This window comes from Amblyraja radiata, chromosome 17, assembly GCF_010909765.2.
Source record: "Amblyraja radiata isolate CabotCenter1 chromosome 17, sAmbRad1.1.pri, whole genome shotgun sequence".
In the NCBI taxonomy this organism is placed as follows: Eukaryota; Metazoa; Chordata; class Chondrichthyes; order Rajiformes; family Rajidae; genus Amblyraja; species Amblyraja radiata.
In genome coordinates this window covers 6,142,615-6,164,600 of record NC_045972.1, presented here as the reverse complement: position 1 = coordinate 6,164,600, position 21,986 = coordinate 6,142,615, and the positions used below count along the sequence as shown (strand labels likewise).

The 21,986-nt window shown below is 44.0% G+C and overlaps 1 protein-coding gene across 2 annotated transcripts in view; it reads left to right on the top strand.

Annotated features, from left to right (window-relative positions):
- Positions 1 to 21,986, top strand: part of spire2 (spire type actin nucleation factor 2) — a 123,736-nt gene that overhangs the window by 27,086 nt on the left and 74,664 nt on the right. For both annotated transcript variants that reach the window (XM_033035658.1, XM_033035657.1), the window contains exons 2-3: positions 3,227 to 3,270; positions 21,520 to 21,873. In XM_033035658.1, coding sequence (XP_032891549.1) covers positions 3,227 to 3,270; positions 21,520 to 21,873 — 398 coding nt within the window. The remainder of the gene's footprint in view (positions 1 to 3,226; positions 3,271 to 21,519; positions 21,874 to 21,986) is intronic.

Below are 21,986 nucleotides of genomic sequence, written 5' to 3'. Positions count from 1 at the left end.
GACCAAAACTGCACACAATACTCCAGGTGTGGTCTCACTAGGGCTCTGTACAACTGCAGAAGGACCTCTTTGCTCCTATATTCAATTCCTCTTGTTATAAAGGCCAACATGCCATTTGCTTTCTTCACTGCCTGCTGTACCTGCATGCTTACTTTCATAGACTGATGTACAAGGACCCCCCAGATCCCATTGTACTTCCCCTTTTCCCAACTTGACACCATTTAGATAGTAATCTGCCTTCCTGAAGTAGTACTCTTAAAGCAGATGCTCTTAAATTGGATAAATCTCCAGACCCAGGCAGGGCGTATCCTGAGGGAAGTCAGGGAGGATATTATGGAGGCCGTGGCCGTATTTCAAAGATCTCTATGTTCAGGAATAGTGTCTTTAAAATTTAGAGATACAGTGTGGAAACAGGCCCTTCGGCCCACCGAGTCCTCACCAATTGTCCCGTACACTCGTACTATCCTGCACTCACTAGGGACAATTTTACAGGTCAATTAACCGACAAACCTATACGTCTTTTGAGTATGGGAGGAAATCAGTGCACCCAGAGAAAACCCACGCAGTCACAGGGGGAATGAACCAACTCCACACCGTAGTCGGGATCGAACCCGGTTCTCTGACGCTGTGAGGCAGCAACTCTATCACTGTGCCACCTTGCCACCCACTCCACTCTGTGCCAAGGGCTGTATACCTGCAGACATTACACCCTTTGTCAGAAAAGGTTTGAGGGACAAACCCAGTAGCTGCTGAACAGAGTGTTGTGGAGATTGCTCCAGATACAAAAATCAAGGCATTGTAGGCAGCTATTTGATGTGTGGATTGATCAGAGAGCCTGCATTGAATTGTTAAACAAACATTACTAACTTTTAGATCTTTTTTTAAGTAACTGCAAGGATTGACACGTGAAATGGCGTCAATATTTACTTACCATAAGGTGTATGGAGAAAAAAAAATGATATTGTCTGGTTGGGGTAAGGAATGCATTGCCAAGAGTAATAATGGAGGCAGATTTAAGAGGAACTTGGATGGGTAACTGAGGGGAAGGTTTGGCTGCAGGGCTACAGTGAACGGGCATGGAACGAGCTAGATTGCCCTTCCGTACAGCTGGTACAGGTTTAATGGATCAATTGACCTTTCTCCCTTCCTCCTGTGAATTGCAGACGTAAGATTTCTGTGGGCGTTATTTTTGCCGTGTCAGCAGAAGTTGCCTGTGCTTTCACTGACAGCAGAGTCTGATTCCAATCAATTTCTTTGCTTGACTTTTACATGTAGTTCCCCAAACACAGTCGCATTTCAAAGATCAATATTGCAATGAAATACTCTCGAATACTTTAAATATACTTTTTTTAAAAGATGAAGAGATACTAATAAAAATGATTTACATTCTGCAATCAGACCTTCTTTATTATTCATGAGGAACAATATGGTATATTTTATATAATGAGTGAAAAGTGAATCCTATTCCTTGGTTAGTGCAATCTGTGCTGAAAATGCCATTTGAACAATTTTAATTAATGAAACCGTATTGATGGATGGGTTTCAGATCATTGAGATTGATTTTATTCTACATTGTCATTGGGAGAAGATTTAAAACAGGCCATCTATTTTGTCTGAGGGTGAACGTGGCGGTGTGTGTAACTTACAAAAATCATCCCTCAAACACAAGTAAGTTAGCCTCTGCTGCTCTTGCTTGGACTTGACCTCCAATCATGGCCGATGTAAGTGTTCAACTTGAAGAATTGTAAACTACGATTTCCAATAAAGAAGCAGCTATTGTTTTTCAAATTTATAGTTTGTATTTCTATCATGTCAGGTCGGGGGGAGTTTCACCCCCCTCACCACGGGTACCATGTAATCCCGTGCTACCTGCTCCATGGTCGGACAGTCGGCGACTAAACCGTCTCCCCCACCTGGGTTGCCAGGTGAGGAGGGGGCTGTGGACCCCCAGCAGGACCAAGAACAAGACCTGTCAAAGGGCGGATGAGCTTCTAGCGAGCCAACGGCCATCCGCACTTCACTAGAAGTTGCGATCACTGTCGTACATAGCATTGTAAGGAATGATGGTAAAGCACACACACACCAAGATCCTATACTGCCAGCGGCTGAAGTCCGCATGAACTGGAGGACAGAGGTGTGTGGTGCGTCCGTCACCGTTCCCATCGGAAACCAGCACCACTGCGTCGCTAATGTTTACAACGATGATGAATGAACCTCTATTACTGTAGGATGTTGATGCACAAAATCTAATGTCTGATAATGGAAGATAACTGCATCTTGAGCAAATGTAAAGTTGGCATCACATACTTTGTTGTTGGATACAATAAATTGCATACTCTTTGAAGCCCCTGGTCTGCTGTAGATATTATTCTGGTTAGAGTTTACCAGGAGTCTAAGCAGAGTCCAATTGTCACCCTCAAATTATAATAAGTTTGTGACGAGGATAATCTTCTGTACGGACTTTGGGCAAAGTCTCCATGCTTGCAAGTTAAAATCAGTGCAAAAATCCCTTGAGCATCAAACTTCAAAGCGGGTGGAGGAAGAAGGGAAGATAAAGTAGAATGGTGTGCGTATGGGCAAAAAGAGACCGTCTTCGGCTGCAACATTGTGAGGTTTTGCAGGGCACAAAGCACAACAGCAGCAGTGGTGCTTGGTGCTATTACCTTGTAATCTTATTTCCCCCACTCTGAGCAAGAGACTCTGCATCTACCCAATCTATTCCTCTCATGATTTTATACACCTCCATTTGATCACCCCTCACCCACCTGCGCCCCAAGGACTAGAGTCCCAGCCTATTTAACCTCTCCTGACAGCTCAGACCCTCCTGTCCCAGCAACATCCTCATAAACCTTCACACTGCTCAAGATAATGTATCTTGGAATTAAAATAAAAGCTAGTGATTTGCAAATGTGAAATATTGCAAATGCTGGAATCTGAAATAAAAGCAGAAAGTGACAGAAATACTTAGCAGGTTACACATCATCAGTGGAAAGCTGTGGAAAAACAATTTGTGCTGAAAGACTTAAGTACTCAATGTTGAGAAAGCAAGTTTGTTTTAAGTTGCTCGGATGGTCGGGCAATGCAGGAGAGGAACAAGATCCTATTGTAAGGTGAAGATATGGTTACAGTGATGAAGCCATCTGGTTGATATACTGTTATTTGAATTTGTGGTTAATCACATCTCTTCCGAATTTATGATATCTAACCATTTTTCATTTTATTCTAGATTCAAAGATGAAAATGTCCCCTCCATTATGTACAGAAAGACAGGTATGTGCCTATCAATAAACACATCAGACAGTGTATCTTACCTGCTGGTCATTTGGCAAAATGTTCTACTTTACAATTGTCATTTGGAATTGATGGAAATTAAACAGTACAGTTTGATAGTTTCTCCTCAATTGATGGGATTTAAGACATTAGCATTTGACTTGTGATTATCAAAACAAATCACATCTAAAGGGTTTGGGAAGACAGTTGTGTTTTTGGTATTTTGCTATACGCTCCCCATCTCTCCCAAAAATATTGATTTCTGCATGGTTCTGTGGACACATGCTAACTTCCAATACCTTGAACGATTGTGTGTGAGCTCAAACACTATTTGAGTAGGATATCATTTCACAGGGCAAATCCATACTTCCTGATATCCGTAAGGGTTTATGTGTAGCAGAAGTTCTGAAGTGTGTAATTGGTACCACTGGTCCTATTTATTAATATCATCATATCGGTATCAGGAACTCAACCCTTTTAATCAATACCAATCTGAACCACGTACACTGGTACTGGAGGAAGCCAGCCCTGTCGCTAACAATCTATCTTCAGAATCGAGAGCAGAAGCACATCAGCCACATAGGGCGGCACGGTGGCACAGCGGTAGAGTTGTGGCCCTCCAGCGCCAGAGACCCGGGTTCGAACCTGACTACAGGTGCTTGTCTGTACAAAGTTTGTACGTTCTCCCCGTGACCTGCGTGGGTTTTCTCTGAAATCTTCGGTTTTCCCCCACACTCCAAAGACGTACAGGTTTGTAGGTTGATTGGCTTGATATAAATGTAAATGTAAACTATTCCCTGGTTTGTGTAGGATAGCGTTAATGTGTGGGGATCGCTGGTCGGTGTGGACTCTGTGGGCCAAAGTGCCTGTTTCTGCGCTGTATCTCTAAACTGAACTAAATTTGAGAGAGTTGATGATATCATCTGGTTGATAGATCTGTACCTGAGAGGAAATCCAACACTGAGCAAAGCCCCATATTATGGAGGAGATACCAAGCTGAAGGTCCAACAACTGTTTCACATGATAGTAAAATGTTCATTGGAGGAGGAGTGGGGCGTTCTAAGCTTCTGGCTAACATTTATTTCTCCCTCCGAGTTATAAACAATAGATCATCTGGTTGTTAATCCCATGAAAACAGCAATGAAACAAGCCTGTTGACCCACTGACTCTGCGCTGACTAACAAACAATAATTTCCCCACTAATCCTATCCTAACCCATTTTATTTTCTCCATATTCCCATCAACTACTCCCAGATTCTACCTCTCACTGACATACCAGAGGGGTTTGAGATGTGGGGATAAACCAAAACAGCCCCAGGGAATCTTGCAAAGTACACCCAGATAGCATCCGAGGTCCATGTGCCACTGAGACATCTTTATTGTTGTCTGTGAAATTGTGTGACGTATAAGCTGCCATGTTTACTTCTGTTGTCATCAAGTCAAGTCAAGAGAGTTTATTGTCATGTGTCCCAGACAGGACAATGAAATTATTACTTGCTGCAGCACAACAGAATATTGTAGGCATTAATACAGAACAGTTCAGTGTGTCTATATAGCATAGACCATATATATACACATAAATAAACAGATAAAGTGCAATAGGCTGTTATAGTTCAGAGTTTGTTTGATGGCGAGTTTAATAGCCTGATGACTGCGGGGAAGTAGCTGTTCCTGAACCTGGATGTACCAGATTTCAGGCTCTTGTACCTTCTACCCGACGGTAGCGGAGAGATGAGTGTGTGGCCAGGATGGCGTGGGTCTTTGCTGATGTTGGCAGCCTTTTTGAGGCAGTGACTGCGATAGATCCCTTCGATGGTGGGGAGGTCAGAGCCGATGATGGACTGGGCAGTGGTCACAACTTTCTGCAGTCTTTTCCGCTCCTGGACACTCAAGCAGCCGAACCAAGCCACGATGCAACCAGTCAGCATGCTCTCTACTGTGCACCTGTAGAAGTTCGAGAGATATGCTGACTCTCTGTCTTGTCGACGAACATTGCCAGGCTGAAGGGGAACGGTGAGCAGTGGGCTATTGAGAATCTAAAGGCAAATTATTTTATCATCTGAAATGTCATCTCCTGCTTGGTGGCTTTTCAAATGGTCTGATTTCGGGGGGGTTGAGAGTCAGACAGCATGCAAAAACTCCAGATGGCCCACCTCATCTGTGTTGATCAGAGTACTCATCTGGTTCATCCCATTTTCTAGCACTTGGCCCGTGGCCTTTTAGCCTCAGCGACACTTGGTCGCGTAGACGCTTAAATACTGCCAACGACTCTGCTTCCACCAGGTAAGTGCCACTTTCTGGGTGCAAAAGGTCCCCCTCTGATTCTGAATGAAGGTTATTCCCAACAGTGAAACAGTGAACAAGTGTTAGGCGATCTGAAAAATGCAAATCCAGCCCTGTTATAATGCTTGTTTAAGAAGGAACTGCAGATGCTGGAAAATCGAAGGTAGACAAAAATGCTGGAGAAACTCAGCGGGTGAGGCAGCATCTATGGAGCGAAGGAAATAGGTAATGTTTCGAGCCGAAACGTTGCCTATTTCCTTCACTCCATAGATGCTGCCTCACCCGCTGAGTTTCTCCAGCATTTTTGTCTACCTGTTATAATTGTTATTTAGAGAATGATGTGAATGGGATGATTAAAAGGAGACCAGTTGTGAATATTAATCGTGTGGATATCATGTGCATATCATTCATGGCATGCAATCATGAATGATTTTCTGGCATCATCCTTGCATTAATATTGTCTCTTAACACCTTCAATTCAGAGTGCCAACTTCAGTCGTTGGGTTCTAAATTTAGACAAGTGCAAAGGTTGGACATTTGAGTTTATTGCGAGAGGATTTGGACTCGAGAGGAGAGATTCTTGTTCCAATCATACAGAGCTCGAGAAGGCCACATCGAGAATCTTGTTCAAAAGTCCAAAGGAAAGATATACTTGAGAGAGAGAGAGAGAGAGAGTGAGTGAGTGAGTGAATGATCATTAGATTGAGTCTTTGGCTGGTGAGTTGTTGCACAAGGGGAAATTAACCAGGCTAGGCCTGTATTCTGGAGACATGAGAGACTTCAGATGCTGGAATCGGAAGCAAAAGGCAAGCGGCAGCAGCAAGCCAGTGGGTCACACAGCATCTGTGCAGGCACAAGCATAGTCGACATTTTGGGTTTTGTACCCTGCATCTGGATGCTGTCCAGACCCGAAATGTTGCCTCTACTTTAGCCTCCACGTCTGCAGCCTAACACGCTAGGCCTGTACTCTGAGATGAGAAGAATGGAAATGATTTTCCTGAAATCGTCAACATTCTCAAGGTACTTCATAGAGTAGATGACTCGACGAGCCGTTGATGTTTCCCTTGGGTGGGGTATCCAGAACCAGGGGTCACGGTGCCAAAATAAGGGGTTGACCATTCAAGATCGATTCCAAAACGATTTCTTTAGCCAGTGAACAGGACATCTTTGAGATTCATTGTCCAACACTTGTGGAGACTCGGGTGCTGAGTATATCCAAGACACTGATACAGTTTTTAGATATTAAAGGAATCGTGGGGTAAGGTGTGTCCTTCTATTTCTGTCACTTACCAAGGTCCAATTGAGTGATAAAGCAGCATAAAGGGCAGCATGATAGATCAGCATGGAGGAACTGCAGCTTACAGCCCAGTGGTATGAATATTGATTTATCTCACTTCAGGTAACCCCGGCATTTCCTCTCTATCCCTCCCATACCCAAGTCGCACTGGCTTCTCATTTTCACCCCACAAACAGCTAACAATGGCCTTTCCTTTATCATCATTACTTTTTTGCACATCTTTCATTCATTGTTCTATATCTCTCCATGCCACCGTCTATATCTCACATTTCCCTTATCCCAAACCAGGTCTGAAGAAGGGTCTCGACCCGAAACGTCGCCCATTCCTTCTCTCCAGAGATATTGCCTGTCCCACTGAGTTTCTCCAGCTTTTTGTGTCTGTCTTCAGCATGAAGGGCCAGTTGGCTACTTAGTTTAGTTTAGAGATACAGCATGGGACTGGCGGCCCTTCAGCCCATTCCATCCACACTGACCATCGATCATGATGAGTGCACATTGGTTCTATGGGATCCCACTTTCGCATCCACTGCATGCTCACTGGGGCAATTTACAGAGACCAATTAACCGACAATTCCACATGTCTTTAGGATGTGGGAGGAAACCAGAGCACCCGGGAGAAACTTGCGTGGTCACAGGGAGAATGTGCAAACTCCCCACAGACAGCTCCCGAGGTCAGGATTGAACCCGGGTCTTGGCACTGTGAGGCAGCAGCTCTACCAGCTGCACCACCCTTCTGCTACTCTTGTTTTACTTCTTGTGATCATACAAGAAATTAAAGACATGCAATTTGGAGATGAAATATATATTTCGGTTTATTTGGCGAATAAAATCATGCAAGGCAGAAATGGGGTGAGCACAACAGTATTTTCCTGAGGAAGGGGAAATGAAAACTCGCAGTGAGAAGGGAAAGGTTTCAAAGGGACATGAGAGGCAACTTTTCACACAGAGGGTGGTACTTATAAAACAAGCTGCTGGAGCACCACATATTTTGCTTGGGCAGCTTACAACCTAGCGGTATGGATGTTAATTTCTCTAACTTCAAATAACCCTTGTTTTCCCTCACTCTGCATGGGGCCCCCCCATCCAAGTTGTACCAAGTCATTGCACCAGCTTCAAAGTCGTCTTGTTGAGTCTCATTGTCTGTAACTTATTTTCACCTCGCCCACAGCTCACAATGGCCTGCCACCTTTATCATCGTTATTTTTTGCATGTCTTTCATTCATTTGCTTTATATCTCTCTATATCACTGTCTTTTTCTCTCGTTTTCCTTTCCCCTGATTCTCAGTCTGAAGAAGCATCGCGACCTGAATCATCACCTATTTCTTTTCTCCAGAGATGCTGCCTGAACCGCTGAGTTACTCCAGCTTTTTGTGGCTATCTTCGGTTTAAATCAGCATCTGCAGTTCCTTCCTACTCGAGCTGCAAGAGAAAGTGGTTGGGGCAGGCACTAGAGCAACATTTATAAGATACTTGGGCAGATGCATGGAGAGAAAGGTTTAGATGTACAAGAGCTCGGCGCAGCCAAATGAGGATGAACTTCTCTGGCTATCTTGGTTGGCATGGACAAGTTTGATTAAAGGTCCTGTTTCTATGTTGTATCACGCTATGAATTTCAGAAATAAATAATTGTTGTGCTGTCTTATAAATAAATGTCTGTCTTGACCCAAACGTCACCTATTCCTTCGCTCCATAGATGCTGCCTCACCCGCTGAGTTTCTCCAACATTTTTATCTGCCTTCTATCTCTTTGGAGATTTATTTGAATGCGTCCAGAAGCATTCAGAAGAAAATAATGAATAGATTTAATCAACCTTACAATAAGCAAATGGTGGGATGAAAGAATGTTTTTTTTAATGATAGACAATATAATTGTTTCATAAATAACATTTCAGTTATGTGGCGCAAAGGGATATTGCACCACTTGTTCAGTTGCATATGGATCTCTTTTGTTGCATTGTTTTCTGGGGCAAAGTTTCAAGATGCTCTCGGGGAACAGCGTTGGATCCGAGAACACAGATAGTGAAACATTGCTGTGTCATCTGGCCTTGCATAACAATGTTTGTCAGCAAACTGCATTGGTCTAGATTGTGTAGTTAGCAATGAAGCAGCCGCCCTTCTCACAGACTGGGAAATATTCCTCTCAAAGGTACACAGATCTTTGGGGGAGAGAATAGTCACTGTCTAAAGGGCCTCTGCTGTCGGGCGCATGGGAACAATGACAATGACTTGTTCCTGAATGGGACAAACAAAGTCCTGTCTGTGTCTGTCTCTGTGTCTGTCTCTGTGTCTGTCTCTGTGTCTGTCTGGCTCTGTGTCTGGCTCTGTGTCTCTGTCTCTATCCCAACTCACTTTTGTACAGTTTGGTGCACGGACAACTAATTTAGTTTAGAGATACAGGGCAGAAACAAGCCCTTCGGCCCATCAAGTCCACACCGACCAGCGATCCCTGCACCTTAACACTATACTACATATACAATTTTACATGTATACCAAGCCCATTAGCCTACAAACCTGTACGTCTTTGGAGTGAACAGTCTTTGAAATATGGTGGAACATAAACGACAGTTACTGCTGAGATGAGTTTATGCTGAGTGCAACTAACACCTCCTGTTGTAAAGAGGCAAAAACTCATTATGGGATTAAGTTCGAGACCCAGTGAGTCGCTTTCTAAGGATTGTATTTCTTTATAAATGTCTTCAACTGTTGCAATTGTGTAAAACTACTCTCTGCAAGAACCTGATATTTTTAACCGTTTTAACTGTCTGGCGTCCTGTGGGACGGAGGCTGTGTGCATTTGATGAATGGAATCATCTCGTGTGTCACTCCATCAGCTCTCTCGCTGAATAGTTTCCCTTCAGTAAGTGGAGACAACCCATCCCCCCCACCTTCAGGCCTGACCAATGGAGCCTTTGTGCCCATTCCACACTCAGATTTGAAAGGATGGCGACAATTGAATTAATGGCTAGGGACCAACTAAAAGCAACAACATTTCATCCTTTATCATTGCCGGCTTACTTTTGTGGCTGTATGCAGGGTGTAAAATTCATAAAATTAACTTGGTACCTGTAGTGAAATATTCTGTTATTTTCAGTCGTATTTATTTTATAACTAGAATTCTTGATGTGAAACAACAGAATAAAGCATTCATAGGGCTATCAAGCACAGAAACAGCTTCTTATGCTCTGCTCATCCATTCTGATCAAGGTGTCTTCCTCAACTAATCCCATTTGCCTGCATTTGGCCTGTATCACTCTGAATGTTTCTGATCCATGTACTAATCAGAATGTCTTTTAAATGTTGTGATTGTACCTACATCTGCCATTTCCTCTGGCAGCTCATTCCATATAGCCACTACCTTCTGTGTAGAAATAACTTAATGGGCCTGTCCCATTTAGGTGACTACATGAGACTGTGCGGTCTCCACATGGTCGCGGGTGGTTGCCGTGGAGTCGCCTTCATGGTTATGAGTAGTTCCCGCATTCTGGGAACTAGTCGCGGCTTCATTCTGGTCGCTGCTAATTTTTCAACGTTGAAGCCGCCATGGAGAGTAGCGAGTGGTAGTGGATCGCCAGGAGGTCGTAGGTTGTAGCCGGTGCTGACCGGTGAATTTCATTGGCTCATTGGGAGAAATAAAACGTAAACAGTAGTTTTCAGAACCAAGGTTAACTGACTGGTAATGTTAAATTATTCACAGCCGTGTATCTCTGGCTTCTTAAAAGTTGTCTCCACTCCTTCTCCCTTCTCTCTCCCCACCCCCCCCCCCCACCCCCCTCTTTTAAAGGACTTGCATGACCCTTCCCGTACACTGTGCTTTCACCGTCTTAATTACAGCGCCAACCTTCCTGTTCATCGCGGTGTGTGTCTGTATCACGTTGGCTTTGCACCGTGTGAATTTCACTCAGACAGAGCTCCCCCCGCTTGCCCTATTCCCCGCCTGCATAACTGGCTGGTGAAGAAAGCTGTGTGGGTGGGTATGTGTTTCCACTGTGACAGTTGCCGTTCCAGTCGCTAGTTTTTCAGCGACCTGCTACGACTTGAGAGTCACCAGCAGACACTTGAAAAATCGCTTAAGTGGGACTGGCCCATAACTCTCAATCTCCTTTTAAATCTTTACCCGTTAAAACTATGCGCTCTTATTTTAGATTACTCTTCCATGGTGAAAAAGGCGACCTTTGATCTAGGATAGAGAATCGTGATTTTCTAAATCTCTACAAGGTCATTCCTCTGCCTCCGTCTCCACAGGGAAAACAGTCCCACCTATTCATTCTCTCCCATATCACCCTGCAGTTCCGTCAGCAATGTGAATCTTTTCTGCATCCTCTCTTAATCACATCCTCTAGCGTAGCTACAAGTTATTTAACATTTCATGTTAAAATGTGTTTTTGAGTGACCCGGTGCTTTTAATTATATGACTGACCAGGCCAATGAAATTCCTCGTATGTTGCAAAACATACTTGGCGGATAAAGTGTGTTTCTGATTCTGATTAGTGTAGCTACAAGAAATGCACACAATGTTCCTGCTACAGTGCCACCAACGTATTGTTCAGCTGTAATATACATTTCCAAGGTTTGCATTCCATCTAATGAAGCCAACCATACCATGTACCTCTCCACCAGTTGCCTACCCTTGTCTCCACTTTCATGAAATGATGTACTTGATTCCCTCGTTCTTAGTTTAGAGAAAAGCGTGGAAATAGGCCATTCGGCCCACCAAGTCTGCACGCGAACAGTATCCTACAGACACCATTAACGATCTTATCAAGCCAATTAGCCTAGAAACCCGTACGTCTTTGAAGTGCGGGAGGAAACCAGAGCTCCCGGAGAAAACCCACGCATGTCACGGGGAGAACGTGTAGTCAGATTTGAACCCAGATCTGTGGCGCTGCAAGGCAGCAACTCTACCATGCTGTCCCAGGTCTCTCTGTTCTACAACACTCCCCAGGACCCTGTCTTTCACAGTGCACAGCTCTGATGTTCTCACTTCATACTTGTCGAAGTTAAAATCCAACTGTCGTGCTTTGGCCCACTTTCTCAGTTCATCCCAAATCCTGCTATAGTCCCAGTCAACCTTTTTCACTGTCCACCACATCACCAATTTTGGTGTTATCAGCAAACATATTTCTCATGTCATCTGCATTCTCATCTAAGTCATCAATATATCGGAAAAACAACAGTGGATCCAGCAATAATCCCTGCAACACATCCCTAGGCCGAGACCACTGGTCTGAAAAAAATAGACAACCTTCTACTACCATTCCCTGACTCCTTCCACCAACCAATCATATTCTATGGTATATGGACACACTGATCTGATCTGTATTTATGACGACAATATCTTGTTGTGCTGCAGCAATGCAAGAATTTCATTGTCCTATCTGGGACACATGACAGTAAACTCTCTTGTCTTGACTCTTGGTAGCGGATGACACTAAGCTGGAGTGCAGTGTTAGCTGTGAGGAGGATGCTAGGAGGCTGCAAGGTGACTTGGATAAGCTGGGTGAGTAGGCTAATGCATGGCAGATGCAGTATAATGTGGATAAATGTGAGGTTACCACTTTGGTGGCAAAAACGGGAAAGTAGACTATTATCTGAATGGTGGCCGATTAGGAAAAGGGGAGATGGGGTGTCATGGTACACCAGTCATTGAAAATAGGCGTGCAGGTGCAGCAGGCAGTGAAGAAAGCCAATGGTATGTTAGCATTCATAGCAAAAGGATTTGAGTATAGGAGCAGGGAGGTTCTACTGCAGTTGTACAGGGTCTTGGTGAGACCACACCTGGAGTATTGCGTACAGTTTTGGTCTCCTAATCTGAGGAAAGACATTCTTGCCATAGAGAGAGTACAGAGAAGGTTCACAAGACTGATTCCTGGGATGTCAGGACTTTCATATGAAGAAAGACTGGATAGACTCGGCTTGTACTCGCTAGAATTTAGAAGATTGAGGGGGGAATCTTATAGAAACTTACAAAATTCTTAAGGGGTTGGACAGGCTAGATGCAGGAAGATTGTTCCTGATGTTGGGGAAGTCCAGTTCAAGGGGTCACAGTTTAAGGATAAGGGGGAAATCTTTTAGGACCGAGATGAGAAAAACATTTTTCACACAGAAAGTGGTGAATCTCTGGAATTCTCTGCAACAGAAGGTAGTTGAGGCCAGTTCATTAGCTATATTTAAGAGGGAGTTAGATGTGGCCCTTGTGGCTAAAGGTATCAGGGGTATGGTGAGAAGGCAGGTACAGGATACTGAGTTGGATGATCAGCCATGATCATATTGAATGGCGGTGCAGGCTCGAAGGGCCGAATGGCCTACTCCTGCACCTATTTTCTATGTTTCTATGTTTGACCTTGTCCAAAGCCTTGCTCAAGTTCACATAGTCAATGTATAGTTTTATGTTTTAGAGATACAGCGCGGATACAGGCCCTTCGGCCCACCGAGTCTGCTCTGACCAGCGATCCCCACATATTAACACAAGCCTACACACACTGAGGACAATTTACACTTGTACCAAGTATACAAACCCAAGCCAATTAACTTACAAACCTGTACATCTTTGGAGTGTGGGAGGAAACTGACGATCTCGGAGAAAACCCACACGGTCACGGGGAGAATGTACAGACTGGGTACGAACAGCACCCAGAGTCGGGATCAGCAGAGTCCAGTGTTGAAATGTGAGGGAAAAAGAGTTGAATATCTAAAGACAGGCCGTTAAGGCAGCAACTCTACCGCTGCGCCATAATTTAGAACTTAAGCTTTGGGCTTTGTGTCGATAGTAGCTCGAGAGGAGTGAGGAATGGAAGCCAACCACTGTGACTGTGAACAGTGGTGACTATACATCCTGAAGGGTTTGGAAAGGTAGATGTAGGGAGTTGAATGTAAAACTAGATCACACCCTTCTTAAAAACTGGTGGTCGTCCATTTAAGATGGCGATGTTTTTTTTTTTTGTTCGCTCAGGATTGTGAATCGTTGCAGCTCAACGGACACTGGGGCCAGAGTCTTTGAACATTTTGAAGGCGATGAAGAGATTTATGATGTGAGGATATGAACAATGCCTGGGGTAGCTGCAGCTCTGGAGCTGAGTTTACAAACTGGTCCCTCGTGGACTATTGAGTGGTCGAGTGGATTTGAAGAGCCAAATAGCTTAGCTTTGTTGCAAATTCATTTGTTCTTGAATTGAGGTACATGGATTTGGATCAAAATGCACACTGAGTCTGTATGAATACTGTATGAATGCATGCAGCAAAGCTGGATCTTAGCAGGAATGAAGCAGATTTTTGACGTTCGTGTAAAAGGCATTTTGTAGTCATTTTGACGTCGTCATTTTGGATATGAAAAGAAAATATTCCTGTTGGAAGATGATTACCTTTGGATTAGAGCATTTCTTGTCCTTAGATATTCCACTCATTTTCCCTCATTTCACCCCTGGACTCTGCTGATGATTAGATGGTGAATTATGAGCTATTGTCCATTAGATGGCTGGTGGAATTTGGCCAAAGGAATAAAGAAAATGTGGCAAAAACTAGCTTTCTTATTCTGCTCATAGAATTGGGGGAAGTTAGAATCCTAGATAATGGACAGAGGTAATTCAAGCCCAGCATCTCTGTGCAGGTCAAAGAAAAAAGCTCTTGACTTGGAATGGACTGGAATACTTTTGTCACATGTGACAAGGCACAGTGAGATTCTTTGCTTCCATACCCGACGAATGCAGTAGTTGCCACATACGGCACTGACAAAGTTTCAAAGCACCCCTCTTTCCCTCTTTCTTTCGTCCCCTCCCCCCACCCGTTCTAGCCTTTCTAACCTTCCTACACTGAAACCATCTGAAACCCTGTAAGTTCCATCCCTCTCAAGTCCACGTGTATTCAAACCTTCTGCTCATTTCCCTCGATACTGCTCATGCAGACTGAGCTCCAATCTCGAGGTGGGCAAAAGTTACCTCATCTCCGCTTTAATACATTCATCAATTCGTTTAAATCTGTGCCCATGCTCTTTGATCCCTCCATGAAGGAAAATAATTCCTTTTATTTCTCGGTCTCGGGCCTTCCTGCTTTTATTTATCTCAGTTGGTGATTAGTTTATTATTGTAGCGTGTATGGGAATACAGTGAAAAGCTTTGTTGTGTTGCTATCCAGGCAAATTATGCAATACGTCAGTACATCGGGTGGTGCAAAAGAGTAAATAAATAACACAGAGTAGAGTTTGGTTTAGAGATACTGCGCGGATATAGGCCATTTGGTCCACTGAGTCCGCATCGACTAGCGAGCGATCCCCGCACATTAACACTATCCTACACACACGAGGGACAATTTACATTTATACCAAGCCAGTTAACCTAAAAACTTGTACGTCGTGGGAGGAAACGGAAGATCCCGGAGAAAACCCACGCAGGTCACGGGGAGAACGTACAAACTCTGTACAGACAGCACCCGTGGTCAGGATCGAACCCGGGTCTCAAGCACTGCAAGGCAGTGACTCTACACTGAGCCACCATGCCGTCCCAAGAGTGTTACAGCTGGAGAGAAAGTGCGGATAAAAGAATGTGCTAAGGGCACTACAAGGTTGATGGGAAGATCAGTGTTTCATTAGCAAATGAGAGATCCTTTCAAGAGTCTAATAGTGGGGGGGAAGCCTTCTTGAATCTGGTGGTGTGTGGTTTTTTTTGTACCTTCTGCCCGATGGGAGAGGGGATAGAGAATAACAGGAGTGTGTGTGGTCCGTGAAGTTGGCTGCTTTCCTGAGTCAGCATGAAGTATAGATTGAAGGTAGACACAAAATGCTGGAGTAACTCAGCGGGACAGGCAACATCTCTGGAGAGAAGGAATGGGTGACGTTTCAGGTCAAGACCCTTCTTCAGACTTTTCAGCTTTAAGGTTCTGTCAGAATTGAAAAAGTTCCTTTGTTTTCTGCTTGATTTCCCTCAATATGTAAATATCAGGCCACCTGGGAGCCCTGAATGCACCTTATCAAAGATACCTGCTTTATCTGTCCCTCCCCACCCTTTTGCAATTTATTACCTGTGCACTCTGTCACAGTTGTGATGGAAATCTTTGACTTGGTTTCACTTTCTATAGATGCAGCCTGATCTGCTGAATGATTGATCAGCATTGATTTGTTACTTGCTTACAACAATTTTACAACAACAATACGGTTTTATACGTCACATTGCACATAAAGTGCAAGTGAAATGAATTTGTCAGCAGCGGTACAATGATAAATAACACACAAACACAATAAAAATGTAACACAAACATCCACCACAGCATTCATCATTGTGGTGGAATGCACAAAAATTGGCCAGTCCTCCTCCATTTCCCCCGTGGTCGGGACCTCAACCCTCCGCAGTCGTCGCTGCGGGCGTCCGGATGGTAAAAGTCAAGGTAAGTCCAGAATTGGCTCTTCCCCACCGGAGACCGTGGAGGGCACGCCCGCTTCACGCCGAGAGTCTGCGCTACGCCCGCTGCTGAAGCCCCGGGCGCGTCTCCGGGAAAGGCTGCGCCGATCCTCGCTGTTAGGCCATGGGGGAGGCGACCTGGAAAAAGGCGCCTCTCCATGGAGGAGGCGACCAAAGCGGTTTCCCCCTTATACCCCCCCCCACACACAAAACACACAGAGGAACATTAAAAACACACTTTAAAACATACAAAAAAACCGGACACGCTGCTGACAGCTTGCAGAGCCCCCACCGATTTATGATAAGCTTGAGATGGGGAGAGAGAGCAGAATAGACAAAGAATTACTGAGTCGGAAGGAATTGTGACTTGCCTTATCCAAATAAAGCTAATTTTGCAATGAGATAAATGTTGTTAACTTTTATCTAAAGGTAGAGGAGCTCCAGCTATTTAAGGGAGTAAAGAGATCAGTGTTTAAGAAGGAACTGCAGTTGCTGGAAAATCAAAGGTTTACACAAAAATGCTGGAGAAACTCAGCGGGTGCAGCAGCATCTATGGAGCGAAGGAAATAGGCAACGTTTCGGGCCGAAACCCTTCTTCAGACTGATGTGGGGTGGGGGGGGTCTGGGAGAAGAAAGGAAAAAGGAGGAGGAGGAGCCCGAGGGCGGAGGGAGAGATAGGAAGGGGAGGAGACAGCAAGGGCTAATAAAATTTGGAGAATTCAATGTACATGCCCCCAGGATGCAGACTCCCCGAGCGGAATATGAGGTGCTGTTCCTCCAATTTCCGGTGGTGCTCGCTCTGGCCATGGAGGAGACCCAGGACCGAGAGGTCAGATACGGAATGGGAGGGGCAGTTGAAGTGCTGAGCCACCGGGAGGTCAGGTTGGTTAATGCGGACCGAGCGGAGGTGTTCAGCGAAACAATCGCCAAGCCTGCGCTTGGTCTCACCGATGTAGAGCAGCTGACATCTAGAGCAGCGGATGCAATAGATGAGGTTGGAGTAGATGCAAGTGAACCTCTGTCGAACCTGGAACGACTGCTTGGGTCCTTGAATGGAGTCGAGGGGGGAGGTAAAGCGACAAGTGTAGCATCTCTTGCGATTGCAAGGGAATGTGCCCGGGGAGGGGGTGGTACGGGAGGGAAGGGTAGAATTGACCAGGGAGTTACGGGGTGAGCGGTCTTTGCGGAAATTGTTGTCTGAATAATTCGGTATTGCTTTTTACTTTCTGACATTGCTTCAAGTGTCAGTTCTTGGGCCCATTGCTTGAACTTCAGACAGAAGGGTCTCGACCCGAAACGTCACCCATTCCTTCTCTCCAGAGATGCCCCCTGTCCACTGAGTTACTCCAGCATTTTATATCTATCTTCCATTCATTGCTGTTTTGGCTGATTGCATTCTTTCATCTAAATCTGCCACAAATGTGTTTCCTTAAAAGAACTGTTACTTCTACTGTTGCAAGATTATCTGCAATGCGTTGGCATTTAAGGACTGCTGATGTACTCTGCATTATTGCATAACTTAATTATGTCATAACTTTACATGCAATCTACTTGCATTTCATCCAGTTGAATCCAAACATGGATTATCACAAAGCAAGCTGGTGTATGCTCTGGTTCTGCAGTATGTATGTCTCATCAGGCCCTGTTAAGCATGGTTGTTCGACATCAACCATCAACTTTATACTGAAGATAGACACGAAAAGCTGGGGTAACTCAGCGGGTCAGACAACATCTTTTGAAAAGGGATAGGTGACGTTTTGGGTCGTGGCCCTTCTTCAGACTGAGAGTCAGGGGAAAGGGAAACAAGCGATTCCTAGGGTGATTTAGAGAGATATAGAACAAAGGAATGAAAGGTATGCAAAACACGTAATAATGATAATGGGAACAGGACTTTGTTCGCTGCGGCCGAGGTGAAAACGAATTACAGACCATGAGACTCAGCAAGAAGGCTTTGAAGGCTTCCCCACCCAGTCCAGGAGGCTGGGAAGACTGGGTGGAGAGAGAGAAGGAATGCAGGTGTTACTTGAAGTTAGACAAATCAATATCATTCACTGTACCTCGGTACACTTGACAATAAACTAAACTAACTGACTCGTACCACAGGGTTATAAACTGCCCATCAACCTAGTCCTATTTATTTATAATTTGCTTGGACTATCAGAGAAGAGAGAGTTTGACAATTGCTTCAGCTGCCACAGGCAAAGCGTAATCTCATCACTGGGATAAAGTTGAATTGAAGTCATATTAGTTGTGGCACATTTGAACTGTGTTGCTGTGTCATGGCTTGTGTGAGTGGTGAACTTTGTCACTGTGAGGTGTGGTGTGCTTATTATACACAGTGTCATGTTGTGCATCGTATCATGGCGGGGTGTGTGTGTGTTGTGCAGTGAGACAGTGGGTGAATTTGTTAAAGACTGTACAAGTATTGGGAAAGTATTTTACGAATGGACCTCATTTCCCCAGTAAATGGAAACTAGGTCCATTTGTAAAATACTTCACTGATACTTGTAAAGTACTTAAATACACCCACTGTGACACAGTGGACAGGGTACAGGGGCCACGGTTTATTTTATAGAATATAGTCACGGCCCCTGCCTCAACTACATGGTGTATTAGGTATTGTATATAAAATGCATTGTTCATATTTACGTTGGTCAACGTCACTATAATGTACTATAATGTACACTGGGAGAATGGATGTTTCAGCAAACTATCCAGAAACATCATCTGATTTTGATGTGAGAATGGTAGCAACAGCATAATAAATAGTTTCCGTTCACCAGTTTTATGTTGGTGATATTTGCATTGTACATTGTCCACTTATTCTATGTTGCTTACTAGTCAGAGTCTTGAAGTCATACAACATGGAAACAGGCCCTTCGGCCAAATTTGCTCCCTGCCAAACAAGGTGCTCCATCTACACTAGTTCCACATGCCTGCGTTCGGCCCATACCCCTCCAAATCTTTTCTGACCACATGTCCTTTAAATGTTGCTATAACTCCTGCCTCAACTAGCATCTCGTTCCGTATGCCCACCACCCTCTGTGTGCCCCCTCATTTTCCTGTAAAATCTTTCCCCTCTCACCCTAAAGTTCTGTCCTCTGGTTCATGATTTCCCTGCTCTGGGTAAAAAAGAAATCTCTACCCCATCTATTTCCCATCTGATCTTATACACCTCCCTCGATTAGATCCCTCCTCATCCTCCTGAACATTAAGAAATAAAGTCCTGGCCTGCTCAACCTCTTCCAATAGCTCAGGTCCTCAGGATATGACAACATTCTAGTAAAGAAAAATGTTTCGATTTGTTAAGACATATTGCATGTTAATAGGCCCTTTGACTCTCCGAGTCCACACCAACCAGCGATCCCCGCACACTAACACAATCCTACACACACTAGGGACAATTTACACTTATACCAAGCTAATTTACCGATGGGGAGAATGTACAAACTCCGTACAGACAGCACCCGTAGTCTGGATCGAACCCGGGTCTCAGGGCATTATTGCAGCAACTATACCGCTGCACCAGCGTGCCGCTCCACGTTTAACATTGTTAAACTATTTGCCTCCTTGTGTGCTTTGAGTGCAGTTTATATGGTCAAATTTGTAATCCCAACTGAGTTCAGCTTTCATGAACTTTGAGTTTTCACTTATCTTTAAAAACTCAACAGTTAAAGACAGAATTGTTGGTTAAATGTTTCTAATGATTTATTTTGCAAATGTTCAAGACTCTGGGTGGGTTTAAAGAGTAGATGCTGAAGAGGTTGTTTGCCCGCGTAAGGAAATCAAGAAGGAAGAATCAGAGTATCAGAAAAAGTGGTTACCATTTTAAGCTTGAGATGAGAACAAATGTCTGCACTTGTGTTCTGAATCTTTGGAATCTCTAGAAAGCTATAGAAGATGAACGTGCTCACGGAGGAAATAGTACGATTTCTAGATCACAGGAGGAAATTAAATTTAAAAAAAAGAAAACTGAATGTGGAACCAAGGCCAAGATCGGATCCATCATGATCTCTGAGTGGTGGAACCAAGTCGAGGTCTACTCCTGCTCCAAATCTCTCCTTTTTCCTCTGTAATTTGGGCTTGAGAAAATGCAACAAATAAAAAATGTTGAAGAATATTAATGGCAATGTTGGCATTCCTCTAAAAAAAAATCTGGCAACTTTTATAGGAAAGGAAACGTTTTGTTTCAGCTCAAAGGCCTTCCATCACAGGATATATTTGACATGTACATGTTTGAAGGAAGAGGAGAACACAAAAGGGTGACAATTTGCAATGAGAATCTATTATTCCCCTTCTTACTTTATGAGTGGATTAAGATTTGTTCAACTAACTTTTCTAATCCTGATGTTTAAACTGGGGAAATGAGGTGTTACTCAAAATTAGAGAAATCAACGCTCATACGCCTTGGTTGACAGCTGCCCAAGCGAAATATGAGGTGTTGTTCCTCTAATTTGCACATGACCTCACATTGACAGTGGAGGAGGCCCAGGGCAGAAAGGCCCAAGCACAGCTCAATAAGAAATAAATATGAATACATATTTTGAAATGTAGCATAACCAAAAATAGCATAACCAGAAATGAAACAAATAAAAGATTTTAAAGAATATTAATGAAAATGTTGGAATTCCTCACAAAATGCAGAGTTTGCTCTAAACGCTGTGTAGGAAGGAACTGCAGATGCTTTTTTACACCAAAGATAGACACACAATGCTGGAGTAACTCAGCTGGTCAGGCAGCATCTCTGGAGAGAGGGGATGGAGAGAAGGATAGAAAAAATCCTTCTCTCTAGAGATGCTGCCTGACCTGCTGAGTTACTCCAGCATTGTGTGTCTATCTTCTTTGCTCTAAACACTGTGTGTCTATCTTCTTTGCTCTAAACACTGGTGGGATAAAGACATTTATCTCGCTGATTATTAACTGAGAAACTCTTAATGTGCAGCACCAGTAACTTGCATTGCATCTGAACATTGTTGTATTGAAAGACCAGGGGACAGTTTGATCTGCATTTTATGAGAGTGCTCAAGGGTTATGTGCAAGTTGTTCAAGTCACAAGTCCATCAGGCGTGATCATTGATGTCAAGGCCAGCATTGGTTGTCTATTCCCAATTCCCCCTGAACGTCAACCACCATTGGGTGCATCTGGAATCTCAGAAAAGGGCAAGGATTTCCCTCAAGAACCCTGCTATTGCAATTTTATTTTTGGTGTGAGGGAGTAGGGTGTATTATGAAATTCTATTCCTTGAATTCTCTTCACAAATGATTTTTGTCTCTGTTCTTCCAGGTAGTCCAGTCCCTTGGGTTTGCTATTTACCGCGCGCTGGACTGGGGTTTGGATGAGAATGAGGAACGGGAGTTGAGCCAGCAGTTGGAGCAGCTTATTGACCAGATGGCAAACAATGACTCTGAAGGCACCAATGGCATCGCTGATGAAGGATACAGTGGGCAGGATGATGACGAGGAGGGTGATGCCACTCCACGCCCAATCAGTACGTTTGAACAAGTCATTAAGGCATGCACTGAACATCTCGTGGACAAAAGTGAAGCTGATGCACATTTTCAAGCTGTCTGCAAGGCTTTATTTGCGGAAACATTGGAGTTACAAACATTCCTCGTGAAAATCAAGGAAGCTAAAGAGGTAAGATGCGGATTTTTTAGGGTTGAAGAATGGTGGAGGTGTCAACACTTATTAATTCTGAGCACTTCGCCTCCATACAAATTTGTTTCCAAATAATGCTTTGTTCACTCTCA